The sequence below is a fragment of the Ambystoma mexicanum genome, chromosome 2q (assembly GCF_040938575.1).
Source record: "Ambystoma mexicanum isolate Mex_15411 chromosome 2q, UKY_AmexF1_1, whole genome shotgun sequence".
Lineage (NCBI taxonomy): Eukaryota > Metazoa > Chordata > Amphibia > Caudata > Ambystomatidae > Ambystoma > Ambystoma mexicanum.
This window is the reverse complement of record NC_090924.1, coordinates 1,165,627,603-1,165,652,276: the sequence shown is the minus strand read 5'-3', so window position 1 is coordinate 1,165,652,276 and position 24,674 is coordinate 1,165,627,603. Positions and strand designations below refer to the sequence as shown.

Genomic DNA, 24,674 nt, shown 5'->3' with positions numbered 1-24,674 from the left:
AAACCAGGCGTCGTTAGCGGGCCCCGCGAGCAGACCAGGATGCTAACAACAGGCCCGTTGTTAGCATCCTCCCCATTCCCATTGATCCCTATGGGGGCTCAAATGGGAATGGGGATGTACCGGGTCCGGGTTCCTTGAATGGGGAAATACCGGGCCCTCCAAGGTCAGAATGGCCTGGTCTTTCCCCATTCAAGGAACCCGGACCCGGTATGGGGGTAGCCATGCCACCAAAAGCGGCATGGCTACCTGCATACCCGTAATGAGGCCCATTGTATTAAAAGAAATATATAAATCCAGGAACTAAACTAGGATTTCATAATAATTAAACAAAATCCAGAACATGTGAGTGATTTTTCAGTGTTGCCTTTGGAAATCAGTATGAGCTGTGCAGGGTAAACCTCCAACAACCAGACAAAAAATTACACTCATCTAAGGAAAAAGGCTCATTGCACCATTTTGTGAGAAGAACAAGAGATTTATTTGTACACAAAAAGGAAATGGTGGCAGGGTATTATAAGCCCGCTTCCAATGAGCTCTCTCTCCTTCAAAGCAAACAGGACATTATAACTACAAGAATTGTCATCTGTGACGCACATGACATACAGTGTTCATCCTCAACCCTCATTGGCTGCCACCTATATACATGCTAATAATCACATATGAACCCCCAATTTATTGGCCATGTCCTCTTCACCTCCAACTTCTCCACACGTGGGTTTTGATCTCTTCACATTGGGATGCAATTAGATGATTGGTTAGGTTACTGAAGGCACTGCCCTCCCGTCATAATCTTATAAGAGTTGGCATCACCCTTTGCTCTCCCTGGTACAAATCACAGGCCTAGTTGTCCTTTGTTCCTCCCTTATCAGCTGCTCCTTCTGAGGGGCAGGCCTTAGTTTCCTGCAGGTCCCACTAATCAGTCTAATTTGTAAAGGATTTAGGAGTTTTGTTCATGGGCATCCCGTAGTTCAAATGGGATGGGCATTATTCTGGGGGGCGCAGGTGTCCTAAATCTCAACTTGTGTTTTGGCAGCGCAAGACCTCTGCCCTGGCTCTCATGGGTTTGTCCTTCACAACCGGCCGCAGCCCTCCTCGTCTTAGGCCGTTCACATTCCTTTCTAATTTCACAGAGCTCTAAAAGGATACATTTGTGTAAGTGTGTGTACGTGTCCCTACCTCGCTTCGGGTGGGGATGAAACATTCGAGCACAAGGCCTTGTTGTTCTGTGTTTTCTACATAGCCTGCTAGGATACAGGCCCACCTACATATACTGGTTTACTTCTATATTTCTGGTCCTTGGTCAGGGATTTGTACTATGTGTGAGAGGTGCAGGCAGTGTACCTAACACTCTATAAAGCTGTTCTTAGTTTACCCTAAATCGATGTAAGTTTCTACAATGAGCACGCCTCACACTATTCATCTATACCCACAGGACTTCCCCCCTGTACCCGCTTACGTGCATTTCCAGCGTATTAGTATCAGTATTCTGCATTCTAAATCGTTTGGGAGGGGCTGGGATCTGAACGTGCATCCCAACAGCTGTAAAACTAGTAATTCCGGATATGGATATGTGCTAATTATTTGTCTTTCCGTGTTTCAATGTAAATAGAGACATCTGAACGCAATATCAAATAGGCATCCGCAAATATTAATGGGCACATTTTTGGCATATTGATTATTGATAGAAACATCTGAAATAAGGTATGCGATAAAGCGTATCCATCTAAGGGCAAACATATATACAAGTATGGTTTGTTGTGTGGCTTATTCGGCTGAATACTTTAAAATGATTGAAATTATTGAATCAAAATACAGGTAAATATTCTCAGGAGGTGATATAGAATTTAAGATTTAACTATAATGTCTAAAATGTGTTGTATTTTCTCTCTCACCAGTATCCTGAACTGGTGGTTGCGTCTTACAATAACAACGAAGATGCCCCACATGAACCTGATGGGGTAGCATTAGTTTGGAACATGAAGTTCAAGAAATCTACCCCAGAATACGTGTTCCACTGTCAGGTAAAACATTATTTTATATCATTTGCAAGTTCTAATGCAGTAACGTTTTTGGATGTCTCTTTTGCAAAATCCTATTAGTGATTGTCACTAATTTTCTTATAAAATACATAAGAGGATGCCTGTTAATTATGAACCTCAATTTGTCCATGTGTATGATCTTCAAGGGCTACGCTGCGCCTGGGCTCCCTCTTGCATACCATCTTCCCTCCTCTAATGACTGAGCTGGTTCTGCCCTCAAACGTCCTCCCTATCGCCCTCCTATCACTGGGTTAGTTATGGGTTCACTGTTGCTCCCCAAACCCATGTCCCTCCTGCTCCCATGCCAGGGATGGTTCTGAACTCCCTATCCGTACTGATCCCTCTGCGATCCCGAGCTAGTTCTGCTCTCCCTCACCTCTCCCACATATGCTATAATAGTCATCAAAATGCTCTTTTTCTCAATGTTTAATGTTACTGCTACCATCATGTTTTTTGTCAAAATTCTAACAACCAAGACATAAACAAATACGGATGCAGTTGTTATCCGCAAGTGCTGGCAGCATGTAAATGTTCTGTTTGCATACTCATGTTCTGACTGAGGCGCCAAAGCTCATTCAGATATTTTTTTTATCCTGAGATTAGGATGTAGTCTATTATATACTTCTTGGTATTTGAGCAACGAGAGATTTTGCTTTTTTAGGTCTGAATAGAGATAGCTTTAGTTTTTTTTAGAGATATATTGCATAAAAATCTTAGAGCGACTCAGGTGTCAATCAGCTGACATAAATGTCCTCCGGTTCCTCAAATGGATCATGGTTCTGCACCCTGTATGACTTAGATGCATGACTTCTTTGTGTATGCCCCGCCCCTCCGATTTCTCAGTGCCTTTTTAGGGATAATGCAGACGGAGGGTATTGGCCACCAATTCATTTATACTTATGCCAAGTAGCACTAGATCGGCAGCATTTTAGGGCGGTGAGATTTGGAGTCCTATTTTTATATTAGCACCTGGCGGGTGGGAGCCGGCCAATCAGGTGGCTGGAAATACAGGCTAATACTCCCGATCTCGCCTGGGTTCCAAGCTGCCTGATGACCGGCACCACAGCAGCCATCTTTGGCGCACTCTTCGTTCCTTTTTTAATGATCCCAAACCCCCTCCCGAACCCCACTTGCGTGACACCACCCACTGCCATCTCAGATGCTCCCCAGTCTCTTTCTATTCCAGCCTCCATGGTAATAGGTAATAGATTAGGGGCTCCATACGGAGCCCTGCCTTCTACTACCATGGTGGCCATCTTGACAAAGCATTTTCATTCATTCAACAGGACGCATGTGGCATCCCGTTCAATGAAGGAAAATGCTTTTTTTTTCTACACCCCGGGTTAACGCTTTGGTAACCCGTTGTGCTTCGCTGCAGTCGTTAACTCGGTTTGTCGGGCCGTTACCCACAGTATGGCCTGTGGAACGGGGGTATGAATTACAGATTAGAATGCAGAACATGTAATTTTTTGAGAGTTATGTAATGTCTCTGTAATCATTTTCATAACTCTCTGGATGGTAAATGTGAATTATCTGAACAACATTATGATAGGATAATGTTGTGTGCATGGGTGTATGCGTTTTTGTGTCTGTGTGCATGTGTGTGTGAGACCTCTGTCAGGAGTTCTGTGAACAAAGGTGAAAGGAAAGGTAGACTTAAAATACCAGCTGTCAAACTAGAAATGATATCGTACCTCCTATTGCTATGAATATATGTATATTGGCCTACGCCAAGCTGCTAACAAGCTGCTTATAAACTACATGTGAATAAACTCGCATTGCAAGGTCCTGACCTTAGAAACCATGTAAACTGTCATTTTGGGTCAAGCCGCCATTTTAGGTTTTCTTGCTCTATAAAGTCACCATGTGAGCTAAAATGGTAGCCTATGTTATTCAGAACAGAACTCGATTGTCATGACCTCTGTACAGCTAATGTATAACTTGCCTGCAGGCCACTTGTTAGGGTCATGAGCTGAGACCTTGTCCTTCTGCTGCCCTGTGTGTAATGGATTACCTGTATCACCGAAACTGATCTATAATCGAATGAGAACACCTGCTTAACTACATTGTATAAATTAAGTCCTGTATTGTAATGTTAGGCCTAGAGCATACATTATTACCATTTCTTCTTGTTAATGTATAAACCTAAACTGAACTAGATTTGACCTGGCAAGGGACCCTAGAGCAGTAACTTATTTATGGAATGGTTAACCTGAAGAAAGGCTGGACAACAGGCTGGAGAAATGTATAAAAGCCTGACTGTTTCAATGAATATTTGCACTCACTGAGCACACCTAACCACGCCGGAGTTCGCTGCGTTGTACTGAGGGTCGATAGCTATCTGAATTTTGTTCTGTTCTTTTGTAACTGGATTCAGTATAAAATAAAGTGCTTTGTATGTTCCTTTGTAACCTGTGTTTGGTGTGTTTCCTTTTTGGTTACCCTGCCTCATATTATTTCCTTGTTTTCACACAGCTGCTTTCTAAATAGCAGTATTTTAATTTTGTTCCTGAACCGCAACAGTCAATGTTCTTGATTCAGCTCTAGCAGTAAGAAATTAAAGTTAAAAGAATTTGATATGAGCAAGATTGTCCACCCAATTTTGAGCGGTTGAATTTTGTAATAGCTAGCAGAAAAACCTGTTTGGAGATCTAAGTAGACAGTCTGGTTCGTAACATTGTAATATTTTGGTTAAGTTGCTAGACGAAATGTCCAAGGACACATTTGTGAACAAGGCACATTGCTTTGAACAATATATTTTGTGTACCTGCAGCCAGCGAATGGAGTGGATGCCTGTTTGTTGCTGTTAACTTTAACGGTAAAATTCATAAGAAATTAAGGAAACTATGAATTTCCATTAATTGTACTATTTAAGATTAAGGCAGTAGTTGTGAAAAAATATAGCAAAAGAACTGCTGGTAGACAGTGGTTTCTTTTAATTATTATTGCGGGTGAAAGTGGTTTTGTAGGATTATCTATTTACTCCAAACAACCACTAACTAAAATAGTGTGCCCTCATCATAGTTGTAAGGTAAAGTTAATACCAGGAGTCGACTGGCATCTCCCGAATGGAGCATGTTGGCATTCACAGTAAAAATGTGGAATGGAGAGCTCCATATAACCGATTAATCCATACAGGTTGTTGAATCGCTGCAGATTTACAAGAATTGTTAATTGATTAATTTAAGAAGTCGTTTTGGAAGAAAAGTCCTGAAATGATAATAAACGTGAAACGTGCAACCCACATTTATCAGCTGGATTCAAATATGAGACCTGAATCAACTAGAGAATATCAGATGTTGTACACATATTTGATGTTTGTTTTACTTTGGAGAATAATTGTTATTTACATCATTATGCACATGGTGTCAGATAAAACATGTGTTGCATTGCCTGACACATAGTATTTTTTCTGTGTCCACTTTGCATAGGGGAGCACTGTGGGCCTTGCTTGTGTAACATGCAGCTGTTCCTGCACACATTATTATAGTGGATGTAAGAACTCATGAAGAGTAGCAGCTCCGTTTCTAAAGAAACTTTGTTTCTATGTTTCTTTTGTTTTGATTTGTATATCAACGTGTATAACTTTGAAGGTGGTATGTGTGATTTGTGGTTATATGTTAATGAATTTTGAACATTATGGGGGTCATTACGACCTTGGCGGTAAGGGGTGAATGGCACCGGTAATGGTGCCAGAGCCGTCAACCCCTTACCGCCCCATTAAGAGTCTGCTCGCGGACCCGCAAACGGCACCTGGTAAAACCAGGTACCCTTAGCTGGTCCCGCTAGCAGACCAGGCAGCTAACAACGTGCCCATTATTAGCGGGCCCGTTGTTAGCGCCTTCCCCATTGAGCTCTATGGAGGCTCGAATGGGAATGGGGATGTACCAGGTCCGGGTTCCTTGAATGAGGAATTACCGGGTCCTCCAAGGTTGGAATGGCCGGGTAATTCCTCATTCAAGGAACCCGGACCCGGTACCCGCTAAGGGGGTAACCATGCTGTAAATTGCGGCATGGTTACCTCCAAGGTCGTAATGACTCCCTATATATTTGTGGTTATACATTTGAGGATGACAAACAGTGATTTATTGTTATGGATGCAAATAAATAATGTATTATTTACTAAACAAATTGTAGTGCATATGTTTGAATGCTATGTTTGTGAGAACGAGGTGGCATATGATGATTTTTTTAATATCTCTGGGAACTCTTTGGGGAAAATATAAATAAAAGCAGCAGGAATTAACCTATGAACAAAGGTTGAAGAGGACCTAGCCGTTTTCTAGCTCAGTTAATGAAATGGTGAGAGGTGCACAGCTGTGTCTTCATATAGCTATATTTGAGCTATCTTGCAATCATGCTTCATCCCATCCTCCTGGCAGGCCTCTGACTGTTGTGGTGCTCTTACTCCTCGCCAGCCAGGCGACACACTCCCTTTCAAAGCTCCTCTAGCATTAGCCTGCTGCTAAAGGCCTACATGCTGGGTCAACTTGTGGAGAAAATGATGCAAGGCATGTGCAACTGCAAACCCTGGCCCAAATAGGCCTGGTAGAGTTTGGGGTTACAGCCCTTTCACTGGCAATATACCTGTGGAAAAACAAATAATGACACACACTGAGTGTGAATTGGGTAATAACATGTCATTCAATGTGTAATATGCCCTACGGTATTGTACTTTTTTTCTGTGGCACTTACTCTTCAGCAGGTTTTGTCATTCTGCAAAATGGACAGGGCTCCTCTCACCAGAGTCTGGGCTGGACTTGGCTGTCCGAAAAAAACAGAAGAAAGAAAAAAAAGGTTATGAAAGTTGGGTAGAGAAGCACAGACAGCAAAAAGATACACATGCTCTCTCCTGGGCGGCTAACTGTCTAAAGGCCCCTTGGACACCCCAGTCATACAGTTTCAACCTTATGGGCCCCATGTGGGTGTTAGCAACAGGGTATGGGCAGAGCTCAGAGAAGAAACACATCTCCTGTTCACCACACGTGTCTTCACAGGTTGCCTATAATGTTTTCTCCTTCAGCTGGACTGTGAGGGTAGGTCATTCATGTAGAATTGCATACACAAGTGGGATCAGAGTAAGGTGTCAAACATGACAAATACTGCATGATTTGAATGACTTGCGGGCCCAGTTGTTATATTATTTAAACAGACTAACATACTGTGATGCAGCACGAAAGCAACATGTCAATGTTCCAAACAGCATTGAAAGAAAAACCAGTTCTTAAAAAAATCATTCAACAAAGCACATCCCAACTTAGATGGTTTCACAAATTGCTACAAAATGGCTGCAGTCTTAACAGAGCTAATACTTTAATGGACTGGTATTGCATAACAGGGGAGCTGGATGCACCAGGATCCCTTCGAATTTGTATGTTCAAGAGGTCAATCAGAGAGTTAAAGCTCTCTCTAACTAGACATTAAAATCAGACCAATTGATTGAACCAGTAAATGGTGACAGAGCTATTTGCGAGATGACTGGTGGGTGTGTTTCCAAAAGGCATTCCATGTCTAAAAATGTTTGCTTATGCAAGCCCACGAGATTATTGTGGTCTTTGCCTCTCTTTCATCAGGTTTTCAGGAAAATATAATGTAATATACTGAGCAAAGCAGCTATTGGGATTTATAGCTATAACTGTTGGCAGTGTAGATGCATGCTGGCAGGTTAGTGGTACTTTCAAAGGAGCTGCTGCTGAACTAAAACGCATACTGAAGCACACTTGACCAACCTGATGCTTGTATTGCTATTAGTACTATAAATAGAGTACTATCAAGTACTGATTAGGGCACTGCTCTTGGTGCAGATGACAGTGGACAAATCAGGAAGGTACATAAGTGTTTGAGCAACACAATAAATACTTCAACCGTGTGCACTTAGCCTGCTGTAATTCGTTGTGCCACTGCATTTTCAGGGCTTTAAAATGCTGCAAGCACTGGGCTAAGACAAAGGTCCGCGGGCTTGCGAAAATATGGCGTGTGTGCCAACTGGTGTGCACTTTTTGGAGCACAATAAGACTAAACCTGGGTTCTTCTGGCCAAGGGTGACGAGTCTGGTATGGAGGCGGGAGAGGAGCAGCTTGAACTCTGAAGCAGAGATGATGGGTGGTACCTGATTTATAATCCCCTTTGGAGGGTGGGCCACCTCCCTAGGGACCCTGAAGTGTGGTGGGCACTCTACACATGCTCCCTTCTCTGTCGCAGATTCTGAGATCCCTATAGCAGAAGGGGTTGTGTAGGCGGTTGTTTGGTGATGGCCACAGTACCGTATTGCTGTTCCTGGCCATGAGTGGCTATGTACAGCCCGGCGGAGCTTGCATCCTTAAAGAAACCCTTGCACGGAGACTATGGCTGCTTGCTCATCTCAATCAGTTGACTTACCTGCTGCTCAGCATGGCCAGCTTGCATGGCATGCTCGGGTGTGTCCAACCAGCTCTCTCACTGGCTGCTCAGTAGCACTCTCAGTCTCATGTACCGGGCAGCCTCAGTCTCATGTACCGGGCTGGCAGGGGCACATTGCCTGACAAGCCCAGTCAGCAGGAAGAGTTCAAAGCTGGATAGTAGAGGGGCGCGGCCCTTAGCTCACTGTGAATAAGCACTTTCCCAATCATGTCCATGCTGTGAGTGCATAACTATCCCCGGCTGCTAGATAAAACCGTGTAAGGTGTGTGCTACCAATCTAAGCAGGGGTGGACTGGTCTACAGGGAACTCTGTAGATTTCCCGGTCGGCCTCTGCACCCTGGGCCTCTTTTGTGTGGTAACCTATTTTATTTCCAAATGTTCTCATAGGAAAAGGATTGGACTTGCTGAAAATGTGTAATATGCCGGCACTCTTTTGGTTCCCAGTCCACCATAGATTCTAAGATGGCAACTGGGAAACGTACGGCGTGCGACATTTGCCAGAGATAAACATGTCAAGGATGACTCATGAAGATTCCTGCTTTATTTCATTGCATAGATTGGAAGCCTAGTTATTGCATAATTTAGCCACATTGTAATGCTGCACAAAACGTAAAGTAACCAATGTACCAAGCGGACAAAACAAGCTGTTAAAAGATGCATTCAATAAATCTCTCCCAATCTTCCATAGTTACACTTGTTGCTACGAAACGGATACCAGTAAAACAGGGCTTTCACCAGGATGCACTCATCCTGCATCACAGAGATCATCAAGCTTCCTCTAATACAGGGATGTCAAACTCCAGGCCTCCAGGGCCGCAAATAAATGTGCATACAATGGTTCTAAATGTATGCCCTTTTTTCCTCATGAATATTATATGATATGATATTTTATTTATATCGCGCTCATACACAAGTGTTTCAGAGCGCGGCCACGCAAAAGGGAGGGGAACGAGGGAGAATAACAAATAAAAATAAACAGCAATCTTCCTAGGCCCTGTGACATTTAAGAAAGCGCAAGTGCATGGAAAAGGGAGACAAAGGGGAAAGTGCATGTAGGGGGAGGGGGAGTGGAAAGTGTGGAGCCGAGGAGAGAAAAACAGAATAAATATTAAATAAAATAAAACAATAAGTAAAGATAGTGCAGCCAGCAAGTCAAGTGACAGGTGAAGGTTGGTAAGATAAGTTATATCTGATAAGTGCAGAAGAAAAGTGGGAAGGGGACTGTATGGGTACAGATACAGAGCCCTAGTGCAGAGGGTGGCCTAGAGGCAGTGCAGGAGGGTGGCAGGGTGAGCAGGTACCTGGGCCCGAAAAACAGAGGATGACCAGGTGCACAGTGCCGAGAGAGAAAACAGATCAGTGGAGAAGGGGGTTAAAGGCAGAGGCAAATGCGGGATGTCCTGAAAACACGTCTAGATTCCGTCTCTCGAGGCCTGGAGCTGGACAACCCTGCTCTAACATGTATCTTCAAGCGCTATCACAGAGTACTACAGGTTTTAGTATCATGCCAATGTTTCGAGGCATTGAGCATATCTGCAAAGAACTGACAGGATGCCACCAGAAGGTACATCTGTCCCAGGGCGTGCATCTTGGATCACAAACCATGTTTCCTCAAGAGGTGGGTCTTATGATGTCACTGGGCTAAGCCTAATACCCCTCTCCCCACACATACAGAAACTCCCCATGTCTCCCTTATAGCTATTTCATTTTGTGTTCTTTGATTCTACCTCTCACACCATGGAATTTACCCAGACCAGAGAGAGAGAGAGAGAGAGAGAGAGAGAGAAAGAGAGAGAGAGAGAGAGAGAGAGAGTTAGAGAGAGAGAGAGAGATAGAGAGAGAGAGAGAGAGAGAGAGAGAGAGAGAGAGAGAGAGAGAATGTGTGTGTGTGTATATATATCTATATATATGTATATATATATATGGAGGGATATAAGCAGGAAAGCGTGCACATGCAACGACCACACTCCAGCAGAGATGGCATCTACCATGGCATGCTGTGCTTTTGCCTTTTGATCTATCTGCAGGACATAACATGGAGGAGCACGTGGAGAAAAGACTCGGCACAATGTCAAGAAATGTTGCCGACACATTAACAGCACATTTTATTGAACAAATCGTTTCAATGAAAAAAATACTGCCAAACCCTAGGTCAGAAACCAGCCAATGTTTGACCTTGAGCAGATATAAATTGGCCCACTCCTATTAGTGCTATAGGTTCTCATGGACGCACTATGCAGACGCTCTGGAAGAGATACGCTTTGCATTGTGTGCACAGTTTCTCTAGCTTAGTTCTTTCATTGTCATTGACAGTAATGTGTTCCCTGATCTGCCAGATAGTCGGCAGATTGCCTTGCTAGATGATTGCCTGATAGTTTGGAAGGTGGCAAGGAACCATCATGCATCTGCTGTATAATTACGTGACCTCCAATCTTCAAACCTTTTCAGAGTCATCAGAACAGCATCTAATGCTAAAGTGCTGTCCGATTCGCACCCGGTCTGTTGACATTTCAGATGCAACGCGATCTGCGAGCTCGAAAGGAAGATGGCATTTTCTCCTCATGTTCTCTTTCGATCTCGTTGCTGGAATGGAATGTTACAGTGGATTCGCTCCTTATCGATGCAGCTAGATTGCGATAATCACAACAAAGTAAAATGGCTGCATTTGAGAAAAGGTCGATTCATCGGAGGTTACAAGCAGGAGTGTTCAAGATCAACGCCCTGGCATTAACACATATCATATTTGCACGATTGGCCTAAATGATAGGGCCTGGCAGGGGGTCGATGAAGGCATATTTGAAAGATGAGACCGTTCGCACTAATATTCCTTCAGCAAGGGCAAAAAACAGCAATATGGGCATAGAGATGCATGTGTTTCTCCTCAAGAGGACTCCCACCCAAAAAACACTGCAACACTGCCCCACTGATTTCTGCTGCCTCCTGCCACCATGACTCCTGCTGCCTCCTGCCCCCCTGTGACTACAGCAGCCCCTTTCCCTGGGACTATGGCTGCCCACTGCCCCTCTGACTGCAGCTGCCCCCTATCCCCTCACCTCAGCTCTCCTCCTCCAACCTGACTACCTCTGCCCCTTGCCCACCACTGACTACTGCTGTACCTTTCGGCAAATGACATAACCTTTTCGGACTTGGACACCCCCGGCACATGAGATACAACCTGTTTGGCCCCTGACACCCCCTTATACTACTAGCATGCTCTTTTAGCACCATGGATACTGTCGCCATGGCCCCATGTCAATTTCATCACCCGAGGGACAGGGACACTGGTGATGGTGCAGGAGATAAACACTACTCCTGTGGAGTCATCTCTCCTAAGGCCAGGTAGAGAGTATGCTGCACTGTTAGCTCATGCCCCAGTGGGGATCAGTTATCCACCATCTTCTGCCAACCTCCTGCATCCATTGTATCTGTCACTATGGAAGGCAGCCTCTTGGGCAGACGTAATGGAGGGACAATCAGCCATGGAGTTGGCCCAGGCATGGGTAGAGGCCAGTGGGAGGGAAATACTAGAGACCTGCTTGTCTCTTGGCTCCATGTTGGGCGATGTCACAACAATCCCTGGAGGTTGTGCATCATGATTTGGGGGCAGCCACCCGACTGAAAGCAGATTTGCTTGTGGACGTACGGGCTGCAAGACGCGGTCCTAGCAAGGAGAGTGCTGGGCTTGCCCGAGAGCAGTCTTCTGCTGTAGCTGCTGCTGCCGCATCTGCTGATGCCTGTGCTCAGGCCAGCTATCATTCTCAGCTCGCCTAGGAGCAGGAGACTGTGTTGACTTCAGTGGCCTATGCTTGGATCAGGAAGGATGTCCAATTGGTCTGAGCACAAGTCTTTGATGCGCCCACTGCAGTGGTCCACACTGGGGCAAGAGAGGATTCTTATCTGGCCCCAAAGCCGGCGTCCAAGTAAGTGGCTCTCAACTGTGGTGCACCATTGGAACCCCAGCATTGGATCCCTCTGCCGCTGGATGGTGGAGGCCAGGCTGAGGCATGGCCAGTCGCACATTACACTGACAGATTCCCTTTCCCTCATGCATTAGTATGTGGGTAGGGGTTCCGCACCCGCTCTTTCTCATTTATCCACACTTTAGACCCACCATCCAGACAGCAGTCTCCACCCACCAGCACCAACACAACAGGGACTGCGGGAGAAGCGACCACTGCAGAGTCGATGAAACACCCTCCAATGTTATTTTCCTTGATCGCTTTCCCCGTTCCGAGTTGGATTTGTACATGTTTTGTATTCTGCTGCCTGGATTTTTTTTTAACCCTGTTTATAGTGTTTGGACCTCAAACTGGATTCCTCACCCCCAGGTTTTACCTTGGACTTCTATATTGCAGTACCTCTGGACATTTGAACATTTTAGACCTCAAACTAGATTTATCATGCCTGGATTTTAACTTGGGCTTCATTTCTGAGGGGCCTCCGGACATTTGTAACCTAGGATATGCTGTGTGGAGTAGGATTTATATGTAGATGTGTAGACTAATGCATTACTGCACGAACCAGGGCGAGACCAGGAAACAGGAGGAGAGGAGGAATAGGAGTAGCTGTAAGGCCACAAGGAGTGAGGAAAAACAGAATGGCACGATCTAAAGTGTAGTAGCACAATGGAAGCGTAACAGGAAACCTACGCAAAGAGGTACATTGATAGCTCCAGGTGTCTAAATAGGCGGTTGTGGCACTGCCTGCGGTAACCTGCAACCAGGTCGTGGATGAAGTGCACAGGGTCTCCCAAGGTTTTGTAACTTGGAAACAAGGTCCTTGGGGGTCATTACAAGTTTGGGGGTAGCCATGGTGCTAACAGCACCATGGCTGCCTCCAAACCCGTGTCCAGGTCCGTGGTGTCGGAATGGGGACTTACCAGGACATTCCGGCCTAATCGGACCCGGTAAATCCCCATTTCGAAAACCATTCCCCATTCCCATTCGAGCCCCCATTGCCGTCCCTAGTGTGATCCGCTAAGGGACCTCGAAATGCGGCGGTAGGGGGTTGACGGCACCAGCATCCTTGCCGGTGCCGTTAACCCCAAAGATTCCATTAACATTTCTAAGCATTTATCAAGTTAATCAATAATGAGGCCTGTGCATTCCTGCTTTAAGAGAGCTGACTTCTGCACAAACAAACCTTTCCTAGTTCAAACTAAGTTGATCATCTCAATGTAAAATGTATAAATAAAACGCTCTGTTTGGCCATTTTTACTTGTGATGGCAATCTGATAATATGTTGTTCTGGTTATGAATATCATTGATCTCACATGTGAAAGATAAGAAACGATCTGTGTATTATTGATTTAGAGAAAACTAAAAGACAAGTTGCACAGCTCACCACGTTCACATATCACATGACAGCAAGCATGCAGAAAACCCTTTATATTACATGCTTTTCTTTTTTCAATATGCTAAAATATAGCATGTTTATTTATTTACTTTTGCATTTATTTCAGCAGACAAAGCCCTGGGGCATCTAGGCACTAGTTACAGAAAGTGCATAGTACATTAGGGAGTATGTGTATTGGTTACAGACAGAATAGGTGAGTGTATGCAGACTAGCGAGGCCTCACCTCATGGTGCGGAGCTATACATCAAGAGTACAGGTACAAATAGGTAAGTTGCGACATAGCATGGATGCATAGATTGGGAAAGCCTCACCTCATGGTGCGGGGGGCTACATCAACTGTGCAGGTCCAAATAGGTAAGATACGACATAGCATGGATGCATAGATTGGGAAAGCCTCACCTCATGGTGCGTGGGGGGCTACATCAACTGTGCAGGTCCAAATAGGTAAGATACGACACAGCATGGATGCATAGATTGGGAAAGCCTCACCTCATGGTGCGGGGGGCTACATCAACTGTGCAGGTCCAAATAGGTAAGATACGACACAGCATGGATGCATAGATTGGGAAAGCCTCACCTCATGGTGCGGGGGGCTACATCAACTGTGCAGGTCCAAATAGGTAAGATACGACATAGCATGGATGCATAGATTAGGAAAGCCTCACCTCATGGTGCGGGGGGCTACATCAAGTGTACAGCTACAAATAGGTAAGATGCGACATAGTATGGATGCACAGATTGGGAAAGCCTCACCTCATGGTGCGGGGGGGCTACATCAACTGTGCAGGTCCAAATAGGTAAGATACGACACAGCATGGATGCATAGATTGGGAAAGCCTCACCTCATGGTGCGGGGGGGGCTACATCAACTGTGCAGGTCCAAATAGGTAAGATACGACACAGCATGGATGCATAGATTGGGAAAGCCTCACCTCATGGTGCGGGGGGCTACATCAACTGTGCAGGTCCAAATAGGTAAGATACGACACAGCATGGATGCATAGATTGGGAAAGCCTCACCTCATGGTGCGGGGGGCTACATCAACTGTGCAGGTCCAAATAGGTAAGATACGACACAGCATGGATGCATAGATTGGGAAAGCCTCACCTCATGGTGCGGGGGGCTACATCAACTGTGCAGGTCCAAATAGGTAAGATACGACATAGCATGGATGCATAGATTAGGAAAGCCTCACCTCATGGTGCGGGGGGCTACATCAAGTGTACAGCTACAAATAGGTAAGATGCGACATAGTATGGATGCACAGATTGGGACAGCCTCACCTCATGGTGCGGGGGGGGCTACATCAACTGTGCAGGTACAAATAGGTAAGATACGACACAGCATGGATGCATAGATTGGGAAAGCCTCACCTCATGGTGCGGGGGGCTACATCAACTGTGCAGGTCCAAATAGGTAAGATACGACACAGCATGGATGCATAGATTGGGAAAGCCTCACCTCATGGTGCGGGGGGGGCTACATCAACTGTGCAGGTCCAAATAGGTAAGATACGACATAGCATGGATGCATAGATTGGGAAAGCCTCACCTCATGGTGCGGGGGGGGCTACATCAACTGTGCAGGTCCAAATAGGTAAGATACGACACAGCATGGATGCATAGATTGGGAAAGCCTCACCTCATGGTGCGGGGGGCTACATCAACTGTGCAGGTCCAAATAGGTAAGATACGACACAGCATGGATGCATAGATTGGGAAAGCCTCACCTCATGGTGCGGGGGGCTACATCAACTGTGCAGGTCCAAATAGGTAAGATACGACATAGCATGGATGCATAGATTGGGAAAGCCTCACCTCATGGTGCGGGGGGCTACATCAACTGTGCAGGTCCAAATAGGTAAGATACGACATAGCATGGATGCATAGATTGGGAAAGCCTCACCTCATGGTGCGGGGGGCTACATCAACTGTGCAGGTCCAAATAGGTAAAATACAACATAGCATGGATGCATAGATTAGGAAAGCCTCACCTCATGGTGCGGGGGGCTACATCAACTGTGCAGGTCCAAATAGGTAAGATACGACATAGCATGGATGCATAGATTGGGAAAGCCTCACCTCATGGTGCGGGGGGCTACATCAACTGTGCAGGTCCAAATAGGTAAGATACGACATAGCATGGATGCATAGATTGGGAAAGCCTCACCTCATGGTGCGGGGGGCTACATCAACTGTGCAGGTCCAAATAGGTAAGATACAACATAGCATGGATGCATAGATTAGGAAAGCCTCACCTCATGGTGCGGGGGGCTACATCAAGGGACCAGGTTTGGAGGGTTACTTCCGGTAAGTAAGCAAAACATTAATGACAGAATAAGTGCATGCTTTAGAGATACAAGATTAGCATAGGCTGAAAGTCGAGGAAAAGGGCGTTACAGACATATTACACATATGCCAATAGGCAGAATGTCAGTGTGGGTTTGTTTCCAGTATGTAATAAGATTAGCACAGGGATAAAAATGTCAAGATTGGGTGCGTTATGGTCGTATTGCTGGATTAGCAAATTGGAGACAGTCGAAAAGGTGTGTTTCCTTGTATGTTACAGATTTCTTGTTAGGCAAAGATTTTAGGATGTGGGCGTAGCCGACGTCTTCACGGGTCGACTCCGGTCAGGAGGAGGGAGGGTAAATGCTGGATTTTGGAGGGATGGGGCTCCAGTTATTTGGAGTTAATTGGGCATTTTTCGGTACGACAGTGCTAGGCAGTGCATTGTTAGCAGTGCAGGGATCATCGGGCGGCATAAAGGCATTATTCAGTGTGACTGTATAGGGTAGTGCAACAAAAAGAATGCACAAGTTTCTGGGAGGCTGGATTTTCACTTGGTTCTGTTTTTAACATTAATCATGTGATATCCCAGAGTAAAATAACATTTTAAGTTTACATTATTTAATGGGGAGCATTACATTCAATCAAATAATACATGACAGTACCTGAAACATGCCGTACCAGGAATTGGGTGGTGGGCCGGGCACGGATATAGTGGAACAGTGAAGTTATTCAATGGCACAGTATGAGTCCCTCCTACCCCTGAAGCAGGGAGTGCATAAGCGTCAGCAGAGTACCGTCAGTGGTTTGGGAGTTAGTGGCTCTAATCTACTGAAGGCATTTTTATGGGCATCACAGGGTTCAGATGGCAGAGTTGAAATGCTGTTGACTGTCCTTTTGTTCTGCTACTTGTACAGGGCCAGCTGCTAGACACCCACCAGTCTGATGTTAACCACAATAAGCCCCCACTCCTCATGTATACCATGTGTAGCCCGCCACCTATCAATGCTGTCACCTATCTTCATGCAGCGTGGGTTCTGGTTATATAACGTGCAGTGTGAGTATGTGATGGCATGCGCTGGTGTGGTGGTTTATTGTCATGTACATACCCAGCACCCACACTCAGTGTTGCTACAGTGCCTCCATGATGTGTGACATCTTTCTCTGGTCCAGGATCATAGAGTAATGGGTTGAGCATCACTGACGATCTGCACTTTGATTGTGTGCAGCATGCGCCTGTTGAAGAAGACATGACTCATTCCATAGGTGTTGCAAGGGCCATGTGCGTGCAGTCCAGAGCTCCAACCATGTTGAGGAAACCCGTAATTACAGAGAAGTGGACCTTGAGGTGATTTTGGACCTGAGTTTGTGGGCAAGGGAATGTGGTGCAGTATCCATCTCTTCATAGCAGACTGTACCCAGGGGCAGAGTGACAAGAGGGCAAAGGGGCAATTGGCCACCAGGCTGGCTAGGCTGCAGAGCTTCACAATTCAAAAATAATAATCATAAAACAAATAATCCTTCAGAATCTAGACTGCCAACAAGGAACCGCATGCTGCAAAGCCTGCAAAGATTCTGTGGCAATAGGGTGAGGCATTCGTCTTGATTTTGGCAATGGTGTAAATGAGCCTGGCTGGCCCCCACACATGGGCCTCCACAGTGAATGAGAGGCAGAGGAGTCTAGGCTGTAGGGGCATGTTCATAGCACCCAGTGGCAATGTATTCATTTAAATAACACATTCATTGAATCTGGATTGCAATGTTGTCACCACTGCTTCCATACACCATTGGTCTGTTACAACCCACAGCAGCCAATCACGACTCCTACTTGCGGAGGAAGTAGGGGTCCATATCTTAACGAGTTTGTCCTCGGGTTGATTCTGTATGAATGCTTCCCCTATATTCTGGTGAATTGCTTAATCCCAGTGTGTCCATACAAAAAGAATTTAATGGCACCCTGAATAGCACTCATGAATGTTACTTATATAGTGGTTATAGAAATGGCTGTTGGACTGTTTGTGCTACTTACCTTTGGACACAGTTGAAAACTTATGTAGAAAGATGTAATATTCAGGTATTAATTATTAGAAGACTACAAACTAAGGGGTCATTCCAGAGTGAGGCAGATTTTTTAATCCCACTGAAGAACCTTACCAGCTCTGACCGTGGTATTTCTGGAAATGTGCCCTACTCAAAGTTTACCACAAGCAGAGTTGGTATTTCTGGAATACCTCGTGCTATTTCAGAAATACCACCTCCAATGGCGGCAATGAAAAAAGAGTGTTTTTCATTTCTTTTTAGCCATTTCAGCATCAATGTAAAGTGAGGAATTGAGTATGTGCAGTACTGGCTTATATCACTACTGGTGATTTTCTTTAGGCACACAAGGGTGAATTCTGGCCCTTTAATGAATCATATGGGTAGGGTGTTGAGAAGAGGTAATCAGGGATGCCCTGCTTTTTACCCCATGTGAGACAGGCATGGTGACAACAGGGACACAGATTCAGAAAGTAAGATTTCAAAACCTTTATTTAAAGTTTTGCGGTTGGTATAATACCTAACTAATCCTAATTCTAAAGGGATGTTTCCCTGAAATGATGCTTCTATGTGCCGTCTATGTCTGGAAGTCCAAATAAAAAGTCTTTCTGTGTCTAAACCTATGCTTGCCCTCACTTAATTGAAAAATGTGTTAGGAGATTTTTTGTCAAAAATGAAAAGTAGTAGTTCAACAGAAAAATAGGATACCCAGGATAGGGTTCCAATGGCTTCATTGCAAGGCATGGTTTCAAGCTTAGAAAATGAGTTCAATCAAACAGGGCTGCTTGCAAGACCTTCGCCATAGTGTCTTTGAGTCCCTTCAAGTTTGCTTCCCCAAGCTTCATTTCTTTCAATAGTATGAAGTGAACCAATATGTCTCCAACTTGGCCGGGCCTCTTAGGGTTTCCTTCCCCAGGCTCAGGTCCCTTCCAGCTTTCAAACAACAAGTCAGTATTATCAGGATGTCATTTGATTTATTAGGTTTGCCTATCAGGGTTCTGTTCCCCAAGCACAGGCCTCTCTAATTCCAAACAAAAATTCAGGTTGTCAGAATATGCCTTTCCCTTATTTACAACTTTCTTTACATGCAGTCTTTTCATGGAGTAGAAAAAGAGGCTTTCGAAAATGCCAAGCTCTTTGCTTTTCCACCCTGACCCTTAGCCCCTCTCTTTGTTTCTGACTTGCACTTTTCCTTGGCACCTTCTATCTTCAGGCGTTCATTGTGCCAGCTTGCATTGCTTTCTATTCCTTTCACTTTGGGGTGCACACTTGCACTGTTCTCCTCCACTCTATACTCCACTTTACACTTCTCCTGTGCCTCTTGCACAGTCCTGCATTATGGTGCTTCTTGCACCCTTCCATGTCATTCACTGCAGTCCTTGGCTGTGCACACTTGCACTTCTTTTCCTCTGTTGTGTGCCCTGGCACCATTTAATCGTCACTGTCTTTCTCTGTGCACACTTGCATCTTCTCTTGGTTTCCTCACGGACGACTTCCCCTCTCTTGACTTTCTCGTGTGCCCTTGCACGGTTTTTTATTTTGCATCTTGTTCGCTTTCAATTTTACATGTGGGCCGCTTGCCCTTTCTTTCAATAACTTTACTTTCAGTCCACTTTTGTTTCTGCGCTGCTCGCACCGTTTGTCTTCTGTTACTTTCTTTCACTTGCTTTACTTGCTTTTTTCTCTTTCTACTTCCTCTGCTTGATTTCCACTTTGTGCCGTTTACCGATCTTGCTTTTCCTCCCTATCCCGCTCCAGCCAACCGCATGCTCCTGAGTTTCTCTCTGCCACACAAAACTCACCTGGTAGTGTTGTGCTGGTGAACAGTATCTCCGGGACGCTTTGCCTCGATATCAGGGACTCACCACCTGCCCCTTAGATACCCTTGGGCCCGGCACACGGCCCAAGGGAACAAGCAAAAATACAGATTCTGACAGCAGGGTCACATGTGCCTTGCCCCGGCTTGCAGGAGACATGGCTCCCCAGCTACACTGCAGCTCGCCTTAAACACCGGGACAGTGTTGTGGCATGCCATTCTCATCCAGATCCTCCTTCCTGCAACACCCAGATTTCTGGCTTCGCTGGTCCAAAATGCCTTGCCTGCTCGTTCTTCCGTCTGTTTGAAACCACACATTTTATATGGAAAAAAACAGTCAAGTGGAGTCAGGTGTAAATGATCACATTTAACTGCCTGACCCTGCCTGACTCTTTTAGTTGGACAACACAAGTTCTTTCTAGGGTAGGCTGCCCTTACCTTCCCCATGAAGGGTAATATCACTGATCTTAGTTGCCTCTTCCTTGTCTCACTATTTGTTGGAAATGGGGAGGGGTAGATGGGGTGAGATTGCAGACACCCCATAAAGGCTGAGGGAGAGTAGGTTGGGGTATTTTTGGGATTGGGGAAATACCATGTCTCGCCCTTGGGTATTCTCCTACCAATCCCTCCTAACCCTCCACTCAGGTGATCCTCCCTCGCTTGTCCACCCGCAGGAAGGCCCTTCCCTGACCACATGAATGGAAGATCCTGAGGGAGTGGGTAGGAGAATACCATCAGGTTTCTCACACCTCTCCACATGGCTATTTGTAAAAACCTTTTCACTCTATTAAAAGGAGGAACATGTGCTTCTGTTCTGCATAGTAAAATGAAAGATTTACAAAAATGGAGGGGCAGTTCGGATTTTTACTACCACCTTCAAGGTGGAGACAAAAATAGAGGGAATTCCTGTACAAATTCCACATAAAATACCATTGCCGGTATTCCCATCAGATACCACTGATGTAATTTGATCAAACACTGAATTGGGTGGATGATAAAATCAACTGTAGTTGCCAAATACTGACGATTTTACTGTTACCACCCAACTCTGAATGTCTGATTGTTTTTCATTGCCTTGTCCAGAACACTCTTCTCTTATGTGACCAACAAAAGACACACATGCAAATCAAAACCAGATTCACATATATAAATACGCGTTCACATGAACACAGATACATCCTGCCACCTATACTCTACACTGTCACAAAGACACTGAAACCCAATAACCCAGTCACAGAAGCTGAAACACACACACCCCACCTTATTTGAAAACACACATAAATATAGAAGGTCGCTCTTGCTCCATCTCCATCACTAGGACCAAGGCATATTCCCTGTGCCTTTCTCTCTGCTTCCGTGAGTTGAAATATGCAGCTGTCTTGCCAGGAAAGTGCAATGTGGGAGCACAAAAAAAAGTGACATTACCTTGCCGTCTTTCGCTCTGCATTATCCAAACGCAGCCCTTATAGCCACAGTTACCAGCAAAACCCACACCACAGATTCTTGTCATGTCTTTTAGCGGCTGACTGGAATATCAAGGTGGATTACTGCTTAACTTTAAAGGATAGTTCCGGGACTTTTTTTTTATTGTTCCTATGGTTCGGCCATGTGTTTTTAAGCATAAATCGGTAGATCGTAGAAAACTTTCCTATGGACCTTACCCGACTTTTCGTCCATTAACGCACTCGAAAACATCCGCCATTTTATGATAATCCTATCATTTCCCCCCATCGCCCTGGCTCACCTGCTTTTGCGGCACTAAATCAAATCGCCCGCCCCTGAAACAGACTTGATCAAAACATTCATATTCCCCGCCTCTATCCGTGACGTGACTGTGCTGCGTAGGCAAACGCGCCCAGGCGTCTTCTACGCGACTCCACACAGAACCAGGAAATCAACACAGATGAGCTCACACAACACAGCGCGCCACAATTGGGAATATGAAACTGTACTTTTAAATTAAACCGCAAGATTGTAAATTTGGTAAAGTACATTTATTTGACATCAAATGTTTTGAGAATATTCAGCGATTTGCATTTTTATTTGCTCACGTTCCAAAAAGTTTGTTTCGAGGCACACGATGTTCCTTTGCTGTACACAGGGTCTTAGATCATCTCACAATACAGCGCCACAATTCGGAATATGAAACTGTGGTTTAAAAGCAAACGGTAAGATTGTACATTTGGCAAAGTACATTTATTGGGCATCAAATGTTTTGAGAATATTCATCGATTTGCATTTTTATTTGCTCACGTTCCAAAAAGTTCGTTTCGAGGCACACGATGTTCCTTTTCTGTACACAGGGTCTTAGATCAATGAATTTTTATTTGCTCTCGATCCAAAATAGTTCGTCTTGAGGCAAGCGATGTTCGTGTGCAGTACACAGGGTGTTGGTTTACGATAAAATAAGCTCTTCGGTCGCACTGATAATCGCATGGCTGTTCCAACAACGAGGCACTAGGCCACCACAACGGTCTGTATGTTGCATCTATCTGTTAGTACTGCGTAAGGGCATACTTGTACTTGGCGATCGTCCCACAAAATGGTCAGGGTGCTAACGTTGTTCACGCGGAGAAGCAATTGGCGATTATAGAAGCCATCCGCCGGTGTCTGGTACTCGTGACACAGACAATAATGGAATGTACTTGTTTGAAAAACATAAAAAATGAAATTAGTCTCACCATCAGATCTTTATTAAAATTATTCATTTTATATATTAGGTCGGGAAATTATTTCATAGCTAGGACAGTGCAACTGGGTTTTATATGTCAAGGGGGGGCTGTAGGATACTGAGACAGTCCCCCAGTGCAGGGGTTGACAGGGAGTGCAGGTGGAGAGTGGAAGTGCCCAGGACCAAGGTCTCAGACAGTGGACCAGTTGTAGCAGGGGAGAGGGAGAGAGAAAGCAGAAGCAAAGAGGAAGGTTTTGAGGTGCTTCCGTAAAAGGAGATGGTTCTCCCCAAGATAGTGCGCGGTACAAAACAATATGCCACATAGAACGAACAAGTACAACTTAACCCGTCTTTAAAGCTACTGTATAGTAATTAAATTGCGGTATAAACTCATCTAAAGAGTTACTTACATTATATTTGCATTTTCCATTGTGTCTGTGCGTAGGGCAGCCCCGAAATACCACTCCTTCTATGCCGACGTTATTTCTTCTAATGAACGAACATGAAATGGCTTTCGTTTCTGAAATTATATTCATTATCGTTTCTTACGTTATTGCCCCACACCCCCAAAAAGAAGTCTTCGGGATGGTCCCGGCCTGTCAAGGTCAAATAACAATAGAACCTTATACTGAGTCGTGGGCCATTCCGGCACCCGAGCAAAAAATCAAAGCAGCTTGAACGAGCACACATTCCTAGTTAGCTACATTCAGTGTAAGGCCATCTCACAGGACTTGAAATTTACACTCCATCTTTGCATTTTGTCTGCGTGCTTTGCAGCCCCAGAGAACCATAAATACGGAGACATTCTATATTTTTTGAAAAATGATTTATAATACTGTTTGTTTTAATTTAATGCGCAAATGAACAAGGTTGGATAGACACATTGCATGTACACTGAGCAATCACTTTTATTTACACATTACATAGATACACATATTCAATGGGCCTGCGACATGAGGAGACTCGAGAGAACAGACAATCAAATTACAATCATTTAAACCGTGATGTGTATTTCTCAATGAGCTCTTCTTTAGGTGGACATGGAACAGAGGCAATGTTGGGTGGCAATGCAGTTGTCCCCTGCACAGGTTCGTTCACAACTCCATTTATGTGTCTATCTAGGACGTCAACAATAAGTCTCTCAATAAACTCATATTGCATATCCTCAAACACTGGTTTGATCACCCATTGTTTACTTCTTTTAGTGAAGGCCTTATTGTAGCGAAGCGTCCCTAAAGTTCCGGTCGTCCTACTTTGTTGACGGCCAACATTATGGTTATGTGCCAAGACCGCTAGAAGAGTCCGATTTATCATGCACTCCATGCCAAAATGCAATCGTTTTGGCCTGTACTTTAGGCACATATTGTGGAACACCTCCAAATCTCCTGTGTGGCAGAATTCCGTGAGTCCCCTCAAATCTCTTGTTATAGTTTTATCAAATACAATCTTTTCAATGGCTTTGTGAGTGGGTGATGAAGGAATCAACCACTTTTTCTTCCGTGCCTCCTCTGTGGACAAATGGCCATGTTCACAATTGTGGAAATGTTGGTTTGTGTTCCAACGGTGAACGTTGGTACAGTGTAACATTACTGACCGCCATTTTTCCAGTAGAATTTCCAACGACCCTCCACATGTTTTTGAGCTCCACCAAAGATGGTTGCTGATTGACTTGGACCACTGTGAAATACCTTGCATTTCTTTTTTTTTACCTGCAGCAGACATTTTTTTATTGATTGTTTTTGCAAGATGCCAAACGTCAAATTGGTGATTTATATTTTTGTACTCTTCTCTCATTGTCTTGGCAATTGAAACGTGTCTGTCCGTGGCTATCAGGTCGATCACCATTCCCCGCGATTGTAGTTCTTGCAATGATGCTACAAAGCCAACTTTCTCCATGGCCACTGAGGATGTACTTTGTGACACCTGCACGACCACCAAACTCACAATTTTCTTACTTTCCATGTCCTGAAAGTGGTAGGTGCAGTACTTGGCTGAAAATCCTGGGCTGACGCACTGTCCATCACCGGCTAGCCTGGACCGTTTGCCCGCGAATGTACTATCAATAGA

At 44.8% G+C, this 24,674-nt stretch overlaps 1 protein-coding gene across 4 annotated transcripts in view; it reads left to right on the top strand.

The window, feature by feature from the left end:
* DYNC1I1 (dynein cytoplasmic 1 intermediate chain 1) overlaps positions 1–24,674 on the top strand; it is a 2,709,604-nt gene that overhangs the window by 1,773,581 nt on the left and 911,349 nt on the right. For all 4 annotated transcript variants that reach the window (XM_069648550.1, XM_069648548.1, XM_069648551.1 and 1 more), the window contains one exon: positions 1,896–2,021. In XM_069648550.1, coding sequence (XP_069504651.1) covers positions 1,896–2,021 — 126 coding nt within the window. The remainder of the gene's footprint in view (positions 1–1,895; positions 2,022–24,674) is intronic.